Source organism: Gymnoscopelus microlampas, assembly GCF_963454915.1.
Source record: "Gymnoscopelus microlampas genome assembly, chromosome: 1".
Classification (NCBI taxonomy): domain Eukaryota; kingdom Metazoa; phylum Chordata; class Actinopteri; order Myctophiformes; family Myctophidae; genus Gymnoscopelus; species Gymnoscopelus microlampas.
Window position 1 is genome coordinate 60,916,425 of NC_139962.1, and position 19,586 is coordinate 60,936,010.

General features: G+C 42.8%; 1 protein-coding gene across 1 annotated transcript; it reads left to right on the forward strand.

The window, feature by feature from the left end:
* Positions 1-4,642: 4,642 nt before the first annotated feature.
* Positions 4,643-10,376, forward strand: LOC311044392 (octanoyl-[acyl-carrier-protein]:protein N-octanoyltransferase LIPT2, mitochondrial-like; the record flags this gene model as incomplete). The annotated part of the gene is made up of 2 exons (XM_084055930.1): positions 4,643-5,392; positions 10,264-10,376. Exons 1-2 carry the CDS (start codon positions 4,696-4,698, stop codon positions 10,374-10,376), a joined length of 810 nt encoding a protein of 269 aa, XP_083912056.1. The 5' UTR covers positions 4,643-4,695.
* Positions 10,377-19,586: the final 9,210 nt, after the last annotated feature.

Genomic DNA, 19,586 nt, shown 5'->3' on the forward strand with positions numbered 1-19,586 from the left:
GCCTTTACAGAATAAACTTGTGAGCATTTGGCTTAGTCTATTTTCAGTGCAAATGGCCATGCAAGGCCACAGACTCCATGGTTTATGTAACCTGTTCACCATTACTAGTCTTGACAAACATTTTGTAAAGCATAATAGGCCTACATCTCCGTGGATGTTAACTTGTAGCTACATATTGCAGTTTGCAGCACACATTTACAATTATTTCAATAAGTCTGCACTTACCATGAAATGGTGTTGTTGGAAGAACACATTGAAGAAAATGTCCACCGTGTCAGTTGTACTGATCAATTCAAAATGAATTGCAGGTGCGGACAGACAGGAGGAGCTTAATTACATCTCTGCAGAGTTGGGTTAACACTGATGTGAACACCATTTAAATCAGAGAGTGTTAAAATTACACTTTGGGAGTGAAAATCAACTCTGGGCGGAGTTGGGTAACACTGATTTTAATCAACTATTTAAAACAACTCCAAACACTTAACCATTACATCAGAAAAATGTTAAAATTACACTTTGGGAGTGAAAATCAACTCTGGGCGGAGTTGGTTAACACTGATTTTAATCAACTATTTAAAACAACTCCAAACACTTAACCATTACATCAGAAAAATGTTAAAATTACACTTTGGGAGTGAAAATCAACTCTGGGCGGAGTTGGGTAACACTGATTTTAATCAACTATTTAAAACAACTCCAAACACTTAACCATTACATCAGAAAAATGTTAAAATGACACTTTGGGAGTGGAATTAACTCTGGGCTGAGTTGGGTAACACTGAAGTGATCAACTCTTTCAAATAACTCCAACATTTAACCCAATTTAAATATGAAGGTGTTAAAATTACACTTTGGGAGTGGAATTAACTCTGGGCTGAGTTGGGTAACACTGAAGTGATCAACTCTTTCAAATAACTCCAACATTTAACCCAATTTAAATATGAAGGTGTTAAAATGACACTTTGGGAGTTGAAATCAACTCTGCAATGTTTAACCCTGAAATTTCAACTCTTTAATTTTTGCTGTGTTGGATGTAAATGGTGAGGCTCACACAAACTAATAGCTTGTTTGTCAAATTACGTTTTAATTTTCAGATGAAAAGTTTAAAAGACTAGCTGATCAAAAAAAGAAAGCATGAGGGTGATGAGGAGGAGGTGAGTTGGGGTTTTGAAAGTTGATTTTAACCTTTTGTAGTAGGTTTTACTAGCCTGACACTCAGCCTGAATTTTCATTTCATTTCACTCCATTATTCAGTCTGAAAGCCCTCTCATTGCAGCCGAGTTTTGAGATGGGGGCGTGGCCAAAGTGGGACTCCACTATGAACCAACGCGATTGGTTCATACTGGATTATCCCGATCCCGATTCGTCGTACAGATTTTCAACCGAGAAACACCCGCCTTTGACAGCGTCACCAGACCCTAAATCGAATGCGAGGCAAACGATTCAGGGGGTGGAGCCAGGCTAAGGTTTTACAGCAGGGGCCTTCAACGTTTTCAGGCCAGGGACCCCCAAACTATTCAAAATGGACCAAATAATGATTTATCTTAAATGTGGAAAATGTTTTAAAGATATTGAAAGACAAATTGACTTTTTAAGTAAAAATGAAAAATATATAATGTGTGTGTGTGTGTGTGTGTGTGTGTGTGTGTGTGTGTGTGTGTGTGTGTGTGTGTGTGTGTGCGTGTGCGTGTGTAATTTTGTAATTGTCTAATCAATAAAGCAACAATTTCGGACCCCTGTTGAAGAGCTCTGTCTGTTTTACAGGTTTCTAAATTTGACTCCATCTCCTTCTAGACAAGACAGGTGGTGGACCAGGGAAGCCCAGGAGTGAGTGGAGGCCAGAACAGAGGAAGTGAAGGAGATGAAGGATAGGAGCAGGGAGGAGGGAAGAGGAGCAAAGTGTTATTGCTGCTGCTGTTGCTGCTATAGCTGGTGTTCCAGCTATAGCAGATACACCAGCTATAGCTGGAGGAACAAAACACAGGCTGTCTGGTTTTGATCCGGGGTGGATTGAGGAGCCAAGATTCAAGCCTTGGCTTTATTATACTCCTGACCATGGTGAGTACCTCATAACACTCCAGTTTATTGTTAATCTCTCAGATGTTTTAACAATCATGTTCATCACTGAGGATTAGTGATATTGTTTGGTCAAAACAAAGTTGTTGTTTTTTGTGAATAACACAAAAATAATCTTGTCCCCATAGGAATGTACTGCCGCTTGTGCCGTCAACACAAACGAGCACCTAAACAAGGGCTGTCCACACGGCCATTTATTGAGAGTGGGAGCCAGCTATTCCGAAGGGACTATTTAGCATGCTACTACTCAACACCATAAGGACAGTGTGAAGGCACACGCCTCACTGATTCAAGGTAAAATTCACTAAGCTTATTTTGAAGGAAAAAAAAATCACCCCACATTCAATTTGTTTTGAATTTAATTCACCCTTTTTAACCTCTGAACAGGATCCTCAGTGCTTGTTGCATTTGATCCCGTTATCATCCTGGAACATGAGGCTGTGATTGGTGGCTTCAAATGCCTCTACCACCTCACACAAAAAGAACAGGCTCATCATACTAATTATGCTGACCTCCTGGAGCTTGCTGAACTTTAATCAACATCATGACCAAGTTTGTAATATTTAATCTAAGCTCATTTGGTCTCTTTAAGATTGGGAAGAGAACCAATTATACATCACACCGAATTGTGGATGAGATGCTGGAGATCCTGGGCACTGTTGTTGAGGAGCCAATCCTCAAAGACATCTGTAGCTCTGGCAATTGGTCTGGAAGTGGATGAGACCACAGATGTGTCTGTTAAGAAACAGCTTGATTTACACATCAGGTAACATGTTATTCAGAGGCTGGCAACAATTATCTAATAATTGGAATGATTTTGAATGCATGATCTTGTGTTTAATATATTCTCTCTGTTCATCAGATACATGGATAAGGAGGGGATGCTTTACAGACAGTTTTTGGACCTGGTGTCACTCAGTGACGGCAGAGCTGACACAATTTTCCACGCCATAAGAGAGGTCCTGATCAAAAAGAATATTCCCACCCATAAGATCTACGGCCTGGGGGACAGATGGAGCAGCAGTCATGACTGGTATGAACTACCGGTAACCGTCTTCCATGCCGACATCTCTCATAGTGGCTTCCGCGTGCGGTTAGGGTTAGGGTGAGGGTTAGGTATAGGGTTCGTTAACGTCGGAAAGGCGACATGTCGGAAAGCCGCCATGTAACCTGAACTACCCCCCCCCCGTGTTGTTGAACAGGGAGATTGAATGGGGTAGCTAAGCAGCTACAGGACACCTTCCCATGGTTAGTGCCATTTGCCTGTGCTGCACACCGCCTCGCCCTGTGCTGCAAAGATGCATCCTCAGGAGTGGCTTATATGGACTCCTTCAGGGACCTCCTAGCTGAACTTCCTAGCTGTGAAAGTTCAGGTACCTTCCAATATATTATATTTTGAGACACCAGTGACCATTACTCATACTGACCCGATGCTTTTAGTTTGTTTTCACCTATCTCTTTCTTTTTGTTATTAGGTTCCTGTGACGATGGCTTGCCTCAGAGCTATTAAGGATGCTGGAGACCGTCAGCCACCTGGGTCTTTCCTATCGAGATTTCACAGAGACCTGGACAACCCTGAAGGACTTGGGACATACAACATTGTCCATGAGGAGGAGAGGAACAAGAGAGGAAGTCGGGGCCAGGGACTGGCAAGGGATGAGCTCTGGGAACGGTTCAGAAGCCAGGTATGTTTGTTTTTGGTGCTTATTAAGTTTGTATAATATGGACAAAGTTTCAGCTCATTAATCTGTTGTTAGGTGATGGATCCCTATATAGATGACCTGCTGGAGACCTCGGCGAGGAGGTTCGAGAACCTCATATGTCAACTATACTATTGTTCATGCTCATTACTGTGCACATGTACTCTAAGTCTTCGTGTTTGAGCACAAATATGCTCCATGTATGGTTGTGATTGCTCTAGAGCTCATATATGGAGCTGACTGATTTGTTTGTGTATGATGCCATGACGACACATTGAGGTTGGACAACACACTCATATTTGGGCGTAGCTGCATTGGGAACTCCTTATATGGCGATGGCTCAGTCATAGTGACATGAGCGTGATGACATACAGTAGGCATACTGCTGGGCACAGTATAAAGGGGCAAACGCAGCGACAGAGACACCTGTGGACTAGCGAACTTGGAGTAGTACAGCGGCTGACACTCTTCAGACATTTGGGAAATACAGAACTGCGATTCATTGAAGACATCGAGAAAACCTCTAGTTCTCATAGACGAGACATCAATTTGGTTAAGATCTATTTGACACCACTGCAGTGAGTCTTGAATTAAACAGCAAACCGCTCATGGGATGTGGACTCACCTCAACGGACGAGCTGAAAAGTTGTGCAGTTGAATAACAATCCAAGTTTCATTAATTTAAACCTTCTGTGTTGACACACAAGTGTTTTATTACAATGTAGTATGTAAAACATTAACCTTATAAGACATATTAATTTTAAAACAATTTATGGTGTTGGTGACGCATTTGAAAATCGTGAGCACAACATTCTGTCTGGAGAGAGTTATCAGTGGTAGTCTAACCACTACGCTAGTAACAGTAATAATGCAGTGGTTATAACCAATAGTAAAGCAGTGGTTATAACCAGTAGTGAGCATGCTGCAGAAGGGCAGGGCGGTGGTGGAGGTGGTCAACCTGGGTCTGAAGTCTTACTCCAGTGCTCTGCAGGTCCAGCAGTCCTACATTAGACAGCATCTGGACGGAGGAGGGAAGAACGTGTTGCTGTTATGTGAACATCCTCCGGTTTACACCACAGGTCTGAGACAGGCTCCATACCCTCCCCAAGAGGAACAGAGACTCAAACAACTCGGTGCAGAGTTTGTGCGTACCAGCCGGGGCGGTCTCATAACCTTCCACGGGCCGGGCCAGTTGGTGTGCTACCCCATCCTGCACCTGGCCTGTTTTAAGAAGAGCGTGCGCTGGTACGTGTGTGAACTGGAGAGGACGGTCATACGACTCTGCAGTAAGCTCGGCATCCAGGCCTCAACGTCCCCACACACTGGAGTCTGGGTCGGAGACAACAAGATATGTGCTATAGGGATCCATTGTGGGCGGTACATCACGTCTCATGGCATAGCTCTGAACTGTAGCACTGACCTGACCTGGTTCCAGCACATTGTGCCCTGTGGAATCCAGGGCAAAGGAGTGACGTCTCTGAGCACTGAGCTGGGAAGGACCGTGACTCCTGCTGAGGGCGCTCCCTACCTGCTGGAGGCCTTCGGAGAACAATTTGACTGTGAGGTACTGGAGCAAGAGAAGGAACACCATAATGAACAGTACACTCTTATACATGGTGGGTAGTTTTGTCAACCCAACCACTAGGTTGAGCCTGTTGGTTCATTTAATTGGGTTATTTTTATGGAAATGGGTATTCTGAGAACCCAATTCGCTAGGTTATTTCTGTTGGGAATGGAGTTATTAGCACTGTTGGGTTGCAATTTCTATAAAGTTGTGTTGGTTTATTTTGGAATACCCAACACATTAGGTTGACGTTCGGGCATGCGCGCCGCGGGCATGCGAAACCTGCGAAACCAAGTACCACCCACTACCCCCCGCCTCCACGACAGTAATGGTCGGACCACTGAAGTGAGGAGACTCGATTCAGTACAAAGCAAGGTTTGTTACACACATTACACATTGTTTTACCAAATGTTGACTTGATATTATTATATAAAGCGTCATATTGTTGTTAAGATGTAAGTTTGTGGAGCGCTGTTCAGGAATCGGTTGGTACGTTAGTTCCTTGAAATGTGTGCCTTCACATAATCTTATTTAATCTGTGTTTGCTCTGTCAAACAGAAGCTTTACTGATAATGTGCAACACCAGTTTGACACTTTGTTGCTCGAGTTCCTTGCATGTCCATTGTCCAAAAAGCCACTGAGGTACGACAAGAAGACCAACAGTTGTTTTTGTTTGTTTTTTACTGAGATAGTGATTGGTCTGTTATGATCAATGAAATAATCTGTTGAGCTTCATTTCCTATATATTTCCTATTTGTCTCCTCACAGACAGATGTCTGGCAGGGATTCCATGAACGTGTTTGATAAAACACCGAACCATGAAGAGGAAGCATAAGAAATGGGATATCTGAGAGATGAGGTTGGCAGACAGTGCATGTCCTAGCTATGGGACATGCACTGTCTGCTAACTGCTAACTGTCCTTGGAACAGATACACCATGATTCACGAGACACCATCCTGGCTGCCACGTTGTTTACGTTGTCTTCCTGCTGCTTTGAGATCCTCTACATGATTGATTGGAAGCCTCATGAGTCACAGGGTAAATCATCTTCCATTATTTGGAGATATTTTGGGTTTAGAAAGGACGGTACAACAGAGTGAGGTGTTGTGTAGGTTGTGCCTCATCAAAGTTGTGATGAAGCAACACTACCAACACGACATAAAACAAATTAAATGTATTTTATTTTATTTTAGAAGGCTCTTGAGGGCATCAGAGTGGAAGAAGTTCCACCCCTACCCAACAAAACAGCAACTAAGTCATCACCAAGCTTCATCAAAAGCTCCACTGCCAGTGCCAGTGTGCCACAGCACCAGCTAATCACACTGCTGCCATAGAAGCTGAGCTGAACAGCTAATATTTTCCTACCCTGCACAACGAAGAGGACCCATTTCTGTGGTGGGAAACTACAGACATATGTGTGAATGCCGGCCACTAGATCTCCCTCAGAGAGACTATTCATAGTCAGGGGATATTAATAAAATCTTGGAATAAATTCCTTACCGAGACATTTATTCGCCAATGTGTTTGTAAAGGTGTCTAGTAACACATCTCACAAAGACTGAAATGCAGTTTCCCTAGGGGAATTTTGACAGCTGCTGAAAGTTGGGGTACCCTTAACCTTAAGCGGGGGAAAAATAAAATAATACAATTCTGCTTTATGTACAGGGGTGCACATAACTTTTTAGGTCTAGTACTCAGAAGAGCACCTGGAGATGTGACTTAGTGCGCATGGGGGGGTTCAGCACGGTGCCCACCGGACAGTTTTGTCAACGGGGGGGGGGGGGGGGGCGATTTTCCCCGTTTTTTTTCTCACGCTGTTAGGTAAAGCCCCCAAGGTTGGTGCCCTGTGCTGCTGCGCTGATTTTATCCGCCAGATTGGGACGTTCACGGCATATTTTGCACCATTACGGTGCATTCATCATCGGTGACGAGTGCCTCTAACAGCCGCTGCTGGCTGCGTGCACGCAGCCAGGCAATGCGAGGCGAGTCAATACTCATACAATCACGTGCAGCATACGTCCTCTACCCCTGCGCCTAATGGCTGTACATGGGGCCAACGGGTGCTTTAGAGTGATTGTGTGAGTGTGGCTTCAGGAAGTAAATTCCTAGCCTCGATCTCCAAGCTTTTATTTTTTAGTTTTGCTAAAAAATAAAAGCTTGGAAATTCCTGTCCCAGCTGTTGGTACGCAAAAGCGCCTTGCGTCGTCTGATGTGGTACGCATTTTTTATTTTGGGTGCGCATGCGCACCTGCGCACCAGTTATGTGCACCCCTGTTTATGTAGCATGTGAGGGGTCAAACAAACTAGGTTTCTTTTTTATGATTCTGAATCCATTGCAAGCATTTGTTTTGCACCAAAACCACTCCTTGGGCTAAAAACGGCCATATAGACACTTTTACAGGTAATTATTTTATGTAAAAAGACAAGAATCGTTCAAATGGTGACACAAGTGTGAAATTTGTTTGTGTGTGTGTGTGTGTGTGTGTGTGTGTGTGTGTGTGTGTGTGTGTGTGTGTGTGTGTGTGTGTGTGTGTGTGTGTGTGAAATTGGTCGAACGGCCAAGGCTCCAAGTTTTTGGTATATTTACTTCTCCCAGAACCAACACCAAAAGTCAAAATCATAGCTTAACCAAATAAGCATAAAAAATAAAGACATCAAAACAAAGACTTGAAGAATAGATAACTGCAGACAAAAAGACAAAACAACTCAGATGCTCAGTGCTATACCAGGCTATACCTTCTAACTTAAGGCCCTGCACTGCAGCTCCCTCCCCTGGCTGTTGTCTGTTACCAGCCATGCACAAACTAAACTCAGTGCATCCCAACCTACCCTTTATAGCAGGTGGATCCTACCAAGAGAAAATGACCTGTAATTGGTAATCAATTAATTCAAACAAAGCTACTCATAGCCCATGAGTTATTTACACAATTACATAAAGGAATTTAACATCTAATTCAAATACATTTCCCAGACGCCAATTCATTCACATGTAACATGTTAGATTCAAAAACACCCGTCCTTGGATCTTGTGACTCATCCTGCCCTCCTAATAAGTGAGGGTGCTGTGTTTTTTAGCGGTGCCAACCGCTCTACGTTTGACTCTGTCTGCGTGTCCGTCCGTCCGTTTGTGTGAGCACGGGATGAGCACGGCAAAGAAGCAAACAGCTATAACTTCAGTTTGCAGCATGCCACCAAGTCCAAATTTGGTATGTGGACTTAGACCACCAATAGGGACGAGCATGAATTGATGACGTTATCAAAGAGGGGTCCAGGGACCCCCAGCGCCCGTATGAGCACGGGATGAGCACGGGATTTTAAACAGCTATAACTCCAGTTTGCAGCATGCCACCAAGTCCACATTTGGTATGTGGACTTAGACCACCAATAGGCACGAGCATGAATTGATGAAGTTATCAAAGAGGGGTCCAGGGACCCCCAGCGCCCGTATGAGCACGGGATTTTAAACAGCTATAACTCCAGTTTGCAGCATGCCACCAAGTCCACATTTGGTATGTGGACTTAGACCACCAATAGGGACCAGCATGAATTGCTGAAGCCCCGCCCCCTCTGTCTTCCCATTGGCTGGCCTTCAAACAGCCATAACTCAAGTTCGCAGCATGCTATGGAGTACAAATTTTGTACATGGACTAAAGCCAGCAATAGGGACTAACTGTCATTACTTAAGCCCCGCCCCCTCTGTCTGCCCATTGGCTGGGCTTTAAACAGCCATCATTCCAGTTTGCAGCATGCTACCAAGTACAAATTTGGTAAGTGGACTCAGACCACCAATAGGGACGAACTGAAATGAGTTAAGGCCCGCCCCAAAGGCACCGCCTCCTTCACACAGGGTGTGATTTTTTTGATTACTTTTTAATTAATATATATATATATATATATTGTATTTTTTTTCATATTCCAACTTTATTTTTCAAAATAAATGAAAAAAAGTAATTGAAAAAACACGGTATCCTCACGTATTAGAAGGACAATATCAAAGGACAATACGTACGACCGAGCTACAGTAATCCTGGTCTCTATACTGCCTCCCCCTGGTCAGCCGGGGCGACTGATGGAGGGGAAAGGAAGTGGTTGGAATAACGTGTTCTTTCCATGTGCTACATCCAACCGGGGAAGCTCCCCCCTGTCAGGTGATAAGAAGTGGCTTGCTAGCTCCTCATGCATTGAAGGAGGCATGGGCTAAGGTCTGGGCTCTCCCCAGGCTGGCAGAGGGAAGCTTTCGATGGTGCCATTGTGAGCTAGGCCACACAGTTTTATTTGTGTGTCTGTTTTGTTTTACGTAAAACATTTTAAAATGTTTTGAAATTTTATTTTGTTGCATTATAACACAAGGGATGTTACATTAGAGGAGTGTCAGCTTAAAGGGGCTACACCATGAATTTCATTTTTTTTTAGGTTTTTAGTATTTTTTGGGCTCCCCAGTGTCTCTTGTACCCAAAAAAATATTTTTTTTTAACATTCAGTCATTCATGCTCATTTCATGGATTTCCTGAATGGGCGTGTCTGAACAGGCCATTTCAGAATGGCAGGGCAAGTGATGTCACTTGCCCTGATTTTGCATTGATGATGGCCAGACAGAATTGCTCAGTAGCTCCCCCCTGCCCAATAGGACGTTTTGGTATTGCAGCTGAAAAAGCTTGGAATGACAGACAGTCAGATTGTGAGAAAAAATATCTGGATGTTTTTTAGGCTTACAACCTGTTTAAAACGTATTAGGGGGCAATATTTATATATAATATATATTTTTTTAATTCATGGTGTAGCCCCTTTAAGGCTTCATAATGGGAACCTACAGTCAGATATGGCGGAGATGGAGTTGGAGGGTGACTGCTTTTGTCATTTTGTTCAACTCTGTGAGTAAAGCGCTGTCTGTGTACAGAGACAAGGGTGTCCTCACTCCTCAGCCACTATACTGCAGCCGGCAGCTGTGACCGGAGGTCTTTTCAGACTCAACCTCGGCCCGAGGGGATTGGTGGCAGTAATGATCGACCGAGTGCTGATCTTTGGCATGCACTGAAATTAAGTGGCTTCTCTCTCTACGTCGTCCTCAGACGAGCCCTCCATCGGAGTCTCCAGTCATCTCGGTTCTCCATACTCGGTTCTCCATACTCCATACATCTGGCCAGCTCCTTTGTGCTTTCTGCACCAGCATCTTTCCTTAGTACATCCACGTAGGTAGGTGTGGGACGTCCTCTTGATCGATGCCCGTGTGTTGGTTCCCACAGTACAAGCTTTTTGACCGGGAATTCTCGGTGCCGGTGACAGTGGCCGGCTAGTCTCATCCTCCTGACAGCTATCTTTTCTGATACACTTGGTAGTGCCCCGTACAGACGCTTGTTGGTAATGTGTTCGTCCTGGTTGATTTTCAGTACCACACGTAACATTCTGGTGTAGCACCCGTCCAGGGACTTCTGTAGGGCTTCCTTTACTGTCCAGCATTCACAGCCGTAGAGGAGAACGGACTCCACAGTTGCAGAGAAGAAACTGATCTTGATGCGTCGGGGGAGGTTGGATTTCCACACACTGGTCATGCCATTAAGAGCTCTCCAGGCAAGTGCTTTCCTCACTTTAAGGTCCTTTTCTGTGGAGCCGACCCATGCACCCAGGTATTTAAAGTCACTGACCTCCTTTAGCACAGTGCTTTCTGTTGTTGTTAGGGGCGGATGTTCTTGGGGGATGTTATAGGTCATGACCTCGGTTTTCTTTGCATATCCACCTGTTTCCGCGGGTAGTTTCCTGATGTGTGGGAAACATCCTGCGGACAGACCGGAAGTAGGAAGTAGCAGCTCAGTGTGTTTACATTTGCCAGCAGAACGTAGCTGACACTAGCTTCACTGGTCGCATAGCGATTCTGACTGCAAGAACGTTTCTTATTAAGACTCAGCTTTTCTTAACGTCACAATGAGCTCGGGGACAACGTGTGCTGTGCGTGACTGTCATTACAACCGAACCAAACTAAATGAATGGCTTCAACTAGAGTGCTTCGTCCACCAACCGAAAACAAAGTTTGAATGTTCGTGTCAACATTGGTATGAATTCCATCGCATCCCAAACGACGCCGATGCGAAAAGAAGTTGGCTAAGGAACTTGAACTTACAACAAACTCTCAAAGCTGTCTATGTATGTTCATTTCACTTCGTGGACAAGAGACCTACACGGGAGAACCCATATCCAACGCTGCTGTTGGGTGAGAGACCTCCAGCAGAGAGTATCGTTCAGAGATATTTAACGGGTAAGATTAATTTCTACAAGGCATTAAAACAAATCTGACCTGGCCTGAAATCTATTACAATCTATTTAAAACGTGCTATTGTAAACACTCAATGGTAGGCCTGTCTGATTATGTGTTTGTACTAAATACTAATCTGTCATTTGTAACGTCACACACACACACACACACACACACGCACACACGCACGCACGCACGCACACACACACACACACACACACGCACAGCACTAGTCTTTTTTTTCTTCTCCACGCACCTTGCCAAAATAATGGCCTATTTCTAGCCGCAAGCAACTCTTTAGGCAAAAATATCATTTCCCAAAAAGAATGATGTAGGCCACCATTATTTTAGGAAGGTGACGGTACAACCTTAAAGACAAAAAAGTTGCAATAAACAAAGTTTTTCTTTTTTCAAAAGACATTAAACTATGTGTTATAATCGTATGTTTAATTCAGTGCCTTAAGCATGGTGGTGTGTTAAACATGTACAATTACATCTGTCTCAATCGATAACAACTACTGCAATACATCTCATTGTACACTAAATATGTCTGTGCCCGCAGACGACGAGCCAGTTGCAATGGAGGCTTCAAGTTCAGAGGAGCCAAATCCCGTGGCAAAGGGCTCACATGATGTCCAGACACAGTGGTCAGACCCAGGAATGGAGGACCACATCTATGCCAGAGCTCCACCTGCCAGGACATTTAGCGTGCTGCCTGAACCATCCCCTGAGAGCAAACAGTCTGTTGCAGAGGATCTCCTAAAATATGATGAAGGCTGTCTTCTCTACACAGGGATTCCTCAACTTGAATTCATAACTCTTGCGTCATGCTTACAAAGCTTTGCCCGCACATCAACAATGCTTGTTGTAGATGAAATTTTAATGACATTAATGAAACTTAGGCAGAACTTTGTACTAGCTGATTTAGCAAAACGCTTCAAAAGGTCACATAGTGAGGTTAGTAAAACATTGTCATTCTGGATAGATGTAATGGCTGAGCACACTAAGGATCTGATTCCATGGCTGCCTCGTGAAACCATAAAAGCTACTATGCCACAGGCTTTCCTGGAGAATTTTCCAAACACTACTTGTGTAATTGACTGTACAAAAAGTGTTTTGCAGAAAGCAAAAAATCTGGACTCAAGAACTGAATCTTACAGTCACTACTATGCTTGTAATACTGTTAAATATCTAGTTGCAATTGCTCCATCTGGAGTCATTATGTACTATTCAGATGCTTATGGTGGGAAATGTAGCGACAGATTCATAACGGAAAACTCAAGCTTTCTAAGTAATTTGCGTGCTGGAGATGAGGTGATGGCAGACCGTGGCTTCACAATTCAAGATTTGCTAGATGAGGGTAAAGTACGCTTGGTCTTATCAGCATTTACACGCAAGCAAGCCCAGTTGACAACTGAGCAGGTCACTCGCACGCTACGCATTGCTAATGTCCGCATCCATGTGGAACGAGCAATAAGGCGTCTTAAGGTTTACAAAATTCTCTCACACACTGTGCCCATTAATATTGTCCCTAAAATGGACAAAATACTTAGAATTTGTGCAGCCCTTGTAAATCTGAGAGGAGAGCTTCTGTCAAGCAACTAGACACAATTAATGTTGATCACAATCAACATGTCAGTGCCACTCGACGTCTTAAGACGTCCGCTGTATCATAAGCCACTGGTGCCTGTGCCACCCAAGATATCATGATTTGAAAATGTTCTGCTCCATTCACTTCTTGTTTAACTTCTTACTGAAAAAGGCTGTATCTCGGCTCCTAAGCACTTTTTTTTTTTTACAATGAATTTTACCTCTGGCACTTAGAGCCAAACTGCCAGAAATACGTCAGGCACTGAATGAGTTAATTCTATTTTATGTATTTCTGTTTAGACACTGTTTAGGCCTGAAAAAAATGCCTAGTAATTTCTAATGAGATAATCCAGAAACAGTATTGTCTAATTTCCAATGAGATAATCCATTTGTATTTATTTTTCTATCATGAAAGATGATTTGTGTCCTAGGACAAATACATTGATGAAAGACTTCACACTGTTTGTGTACTGTGGGTTTACTTTTGGCAGAGATGTATCTTTTTCTCAGTACAATCAATTTAGGTAGCATGTGTAAGAAGTCGAACTTCCATGTCATCACACATCAGTGTAGTCTTTATTAAATGGGACGTCCACTTCTATGCTGCATGTATTCTGAATGGTTCCTAAAAAATTGGGGGGGTGGAGTGCTAATGTCCGCATCCATGTGGAACGAGCAATAAGTCGTCTTAAGGTTTACAAAATTCTCTCACACACTGTGCCCATTAATATTGTCCCTAAAATGGACAAAATACTTAGAATTTGTGCAGCCCTTGTAAATCTGAGAGGAGAGCTTCTGTCAAGCAATTAGACACAATTAATGTTGATCACAATCAACATGTCAGTGCCACTCAACGTCTTAAGACGTCCGTTGTATCATAAGCCACTGGTGCCTGTGCCACCCAAGATATCATGATTTGAAAATGTTCTGCTCCATTCACTTCTTGTTTAACTTCTTACTGAAAAAGGCTGTATCTCGGCTCCTAAGCACTTTTTTTTTAACAATGAATTTTACCTCTGGCACTTAGAGCCAAACTGCCAGAAATACGTCAGGCACTGAATGAGTTAATTCTATTCTATGTATTTCTGTTTAGACACTGTTTAGGCCTGAAAAAAATGCCTAGTAATTTCTAATGAGATAATCCAGAAACGGTATTGTCTAATTTCCAATGAGATAATCCATTTGTATTTATTTTTCTATCATGAAAGATGATTTGTGTCCTAGGACAAACACATTGATGAAAGACTTCACACTGTTTGTGTACTGTGGGTTTACTTTTGGCAGAGATGTATCTTTTTCTCAGCACAATCAATTTAGGTAGCATGTGTAAGAAGTCGAACTTCCATGTCATCACACATCAGTGTAGTCTTTATTAAATGGGACGTCCACTTCTATGCTGCATGTATTCTGAATGGTTCCTAAAAAATTGGGGGGGTGGAGTGGACTCTTGATGTGGTGTTGATGGGCCTGCATGTGTGTGTTGGCATGTGTGGTGTTTGAAATGTATGTTTTAATTTCTTCAGCCGCACATTCTTCTTCACACCAGAGTTCCACGTCCGTTGGACATCAGTAGCCTACAAGCCACATTTGTTCCACACTTTACCACATTTACGACCTACAATAAGGAAATATCTAGTTATTACCCAACATAGTGTTTCCAATCATGCTGGAATCACCAGTGGCGGAAAGTAACTAAGTACATTTACTCAAGTACTGTACTTAAATTCAAATTTGAGTAATCTTTACTTTACTGGACTATTTTCAATTTGCAGTACTTTTAGTTCTACTCCACTACACCTCAGAGGCAAATATTGTACTTTTTACACCACTATAATTATTTGAAAACTTGAGTTACTAGTTACTTTGTAGATTTGTATTATTGCAAAACATGCATTAAACACTTTACCCCATACTTCTGCTATTTGAAAATAGCAGATCTACAAGCTTTCATTATGAGCCTGTAGATCGGCTATTTTCAAAAGATTTTTTAACATTTTGAAGACTTGTGAAATGGGACATTTTATGTAGTGAGTAATTTTACTTAGTTACTTAGTTATGGTAAGTGAAAGCTGTCTTTGTGCGCATAGCGTCTCTCTCAGTAAAATCCTCAGTGTTCATTATCCAGACCAGTTGTAATTGTGAGTGTGCAAATAGAACCATGCTTTCATTTGTACAGTCCTAGTTATATTAAGAAGGTGAGAATAGCCACCACACAATACAATGCATATCCTTTCCTTTGTTGACAGTGGGGTAATATGAACGTCATATGCAAATTAGCCATGAGGTGGTCTTAGAATGTCAACACACTTGCCTCACCGACCCAAATAGACTACCCAAATAAAATACTGGAGCACTTGGGCCTGCACGTTTATTGATCTACTTATCTGTGTTGCATTTTTACTGCTGTTGATATGACCTCAGCACGGGGACTGATGGTTATCTTAAATGATAATAACGGGTTCATAAATGACGTATTGTTTACGTGAATCAGCTGTGTCTGGAGATATCTAAAACATTCAGGACAGGTCGTAATAATGGATGCATACATTTACATTAGCCTACTTACAGTAGATGGACTCCACAAAGTGATACAAGGCCACTTCTTAATGTCATCTTCCCAATTATCTATTGTAGGCAACAATAGGCTAATACCACCTTTTTTAAGTCATTGATTGTGTTCCCACATTATTATTAATTGTTACGTTCCGTTACAATACAACAGCTCAAACAGTATGACTCTGGCGCAGCTGCTTGACACGTCTTATAATTATAATTAGTCCTCAAGCACCAGGCTGCGAGTCATACTGTATGAGCTGTTGTAACAGAACGTATGAATTAATAATGTGGGAACACAATCTCAATGAATTAAAAAAGGTGACATTAGCCTATTGTTGCCTACTGCAATAGATAATTGGGAAGATGACGTTAAGAAGTGGCCTCGTATCACATACTGTAGCATTTTTTATTACTTTGTGGAGTCTATTGCTAGTGACGGTAAAGCTATGCAGAACTTGAAAAGTTCTGAGGCCTACCAGTATCTTCACAGCAACGAGGTCGGTGTAGTGTTCCTGAAGGAGGTCGGAAACGACCTCCTCTATTTAAAAGCAGACGTAGAACCGAGCCAGAGTCAGCATGTGAGGCACCATAAGGCATGGGCTCTGTCAACAAAGAGAGGTGTCATAGAGACAGCAGGTTGTTCCTGCATTGCAGGGCCGGGCCGCTCATGCAGTCATGCTGCTGCAATTCTGTGGAAGCTAGGTCTAAGTAGGCTAATGTAAATGTACGCATCCATTATTACGACCTGTCCTGAATGTTTTAGATATCTCCAGACACAGCTGATTCACGTAAACAATACGTCATTTATGAACCCGTTATTATCATTTAAGATAACCATCAGTCCCCGTGCTGAGGTCATATCATCAACAGCAGTAAAAATGCAACACAGATAGGTAGATCAAAATAATAAAACGTGCAGGCCCAAGCCAAGTGCTCCAGTATTTTATTTGGATAGTCTATTTGGGTCGGTGAGGAAACTTGTGCTGTCTGTTGACATTCTAAGACCACCTCATGGCTAATTTGCATATGACGTTCATATTATTCCGCTGTCAACAAAGGAAAGGACATGTATTGTATGGTGGCTATTCTCACCTTCTTAAAGAGGTGGTGCCATGGTTTTGCACTTTTTCTGTTTTTCATGTGTCTATGAGGTTGATAGAACTTCATTAAGGCCCCCGCTGGTGGTTTTATGGTGTTTCATGTCTTCTCTGACTATTTGGAGTTTTTTCCTGGAGGCTGAAACCTTGAGAGTCAAACGTGCCAATCCAAAAACAGGGGCATAGTGACATCACAGAGCCCCCAAAAAACATACCCTCCCCCTAATTATCATAACACAACAGGTGTGGGCATGAGGAGGAGGAGGGACTAGGACAGGTGGGTGGTGCTAAGGTGATGGAGGAGGGGCTAAGGTGAGAACCAGGCATACTTAATGAACTGGAGGCGTGTCCACATAAAAACATTTTTTTTAAACAATTTCTGTACACTTTTTTTTTTTTTAAACAATCCTTACATAATAATAATACCTTATGATCAGGTTTTAGGGTTGAAAAATATCATGGCACTCCATCTTTAATATAACTATGACTGTACAAATGAAAGCATGGTTCTATTTGCACACTCACAATTACAACTGGTCTGGATAATGAACACTGAGGATTTTACTGTGAGAGAGATGCTATGCGCACAAACACGGCTTTCACTTACCATAACTAAGTAGAAGTACTCATTATACAAAATGTTCCATTTCTTCAAAATGTTTAAAATTATTTTGAAAATAGCCGATCTACAAGCTCACAACGAAAGCTTGTAGATCTGCTATTTTCAAATAGCCGAAGTATGGGGTAAAGTGTTTAATGCATGTTTTATAATGAAAATCTACAAAGTAACTAGTAACTCAAGTTTTCAAATAATTATAGTGGAGTAAAAAGTACTATATTTGCCTCTGAGATGTACTGTAGTGGCCTAGACCTACAAGTACTGCAAATTGAAAATAGTCCAGTAAAGCAAAGATTCCTAAAATGTGTACTTAAGTACTGTACTTAAGTAAATGTACTTAGATACTTTCCACCACTGGTGATTCCAGCATGATTCTAAACGCTATGTTAGGTAATAACTAGATATTTCCTTATTGTAGGTGGAAAATGGCTGCGTGAGGCAAATGTGGCTTGTACTGATGTCCAACGGACATGGAACTCTGGTGTGAAGAAGAATCAACGGCTGAAGAAATTAAAACACATACATTTCAAACACCATAGACGCCAACACACACATGCAGGCCCATCAACACCACAGCAAGATTACACTCCACCCCCCTAACTTTTTCGGAACCATTCAGAATACATAAGCCACATCAACACCTCAGCAATGGCCCCACTATTTCACCTCCAGACAGATGGTCTTCTTCAGCTCAGTTACAGAGCCGATGTTAACAGGCAGGGCCAGGCAAGCCCACGCCTACATGATTCAGACCTGAGCACACTCTGTCACACTGAACACAGCACTACACTCACCTGTAGGAAATGTAGGGTCTTTTATGAAACCTACATCAAACTATCTCCAATCCAAGCAGCTACACTGACGGAAGAAACCAAAACACAAAGTGCTTCACAGCTATGGCATGATGCTCGGAAGCTGCGTCTAACAGCCAGCACAGCAAAACGAGTCCCCAAAAGACAGACCACAGACCCAAAGACATTTTTAAATGAGCATATGTACCCAACATTCACTGGCAATACAGCAACAAAACACGGCAAAGATAATGAGGCCAATGTAATTGCACTTCTGGAGAGCAGAGGGCAAGTTGTGGAGAGGAGAGGCCTGGTTGTGCACCCTGAACATCCTTGGTTGGGAGCTAGCCCAGATGGAATCCTTGATGGAACACAGCTCCTTGAGATCAAGTGCCCCTACAAGACATCTATGTCAGACTTTCTGAGTCGGACAAATAGTGACATCCAATCCTTGGATGATGGACAGTATCTAATGCGCACCAATGGAAAAGATGCATTTACCTAATAGGATTGAGGCTAAATTGATTCAGGCCAGGTGGAAATTAAAGAGGCCAAAAGGGAGTACAAGGAGAAGGTGGAAAGGCTCTTCCAGTAGGGCAAAGCCAGAGATGCCTGGAAAGGTGTCAAAACACTTGCTGGCGTGCAAAACAACAAACCCCTGTCCCACCTAAGAGCAGAGGAATGTGTGGAGTTTGCAGAGAACCTGAACAGCTTCTACTGCAGGTTTGACACTCACAACTTCACTCAGGAGAGGGAGGAGCTGACCACCAATCTCCTGTGTAATGCAGCGACTAACACCAACCTAGAGTTTCACCCAAGGGAGGTGGAAAGGGTGCTCAAGAGAACAAACCCTTATAAGGCCCCAGGTCCTGACAAAATCAGTGGGCGCTTGCTGAAGGTTTATCATGAACAGTTGGCTGATGTCTTCTGTAGACTCTTTAATCGCTCCTTGTCTGAACACTCCATACCAACCATATGGAAGTCCTCCATCATTTGCCCAGTCCCTAAGAAAAGTAAACCCGCCTGCAATAATGACTACCGCCCCGTAGCTTTAATATCTCTGGTGATGAAGAGCTTGGAAAGGCTCATTCTACCTCAGCTACAGAGAGAGGTTAGTGGGCACATAGACCCACTCCAGTTTGCATACAAGCAGCAGAGAGGTGTGGATGATGCGGTGATAACTCTGCTGCATCATACCTACACACAGCTGGAGAAGCCCAAGTCCACATGGTATTTGTGGACTTCTCAAGTGCATTTAACACTGTGCAACCTCATCTGATGGGACAGAAACTCCTCCGGATGAATGTCAATCCCCACCTCATACTGCTCATTCTCTCCTTCCTCA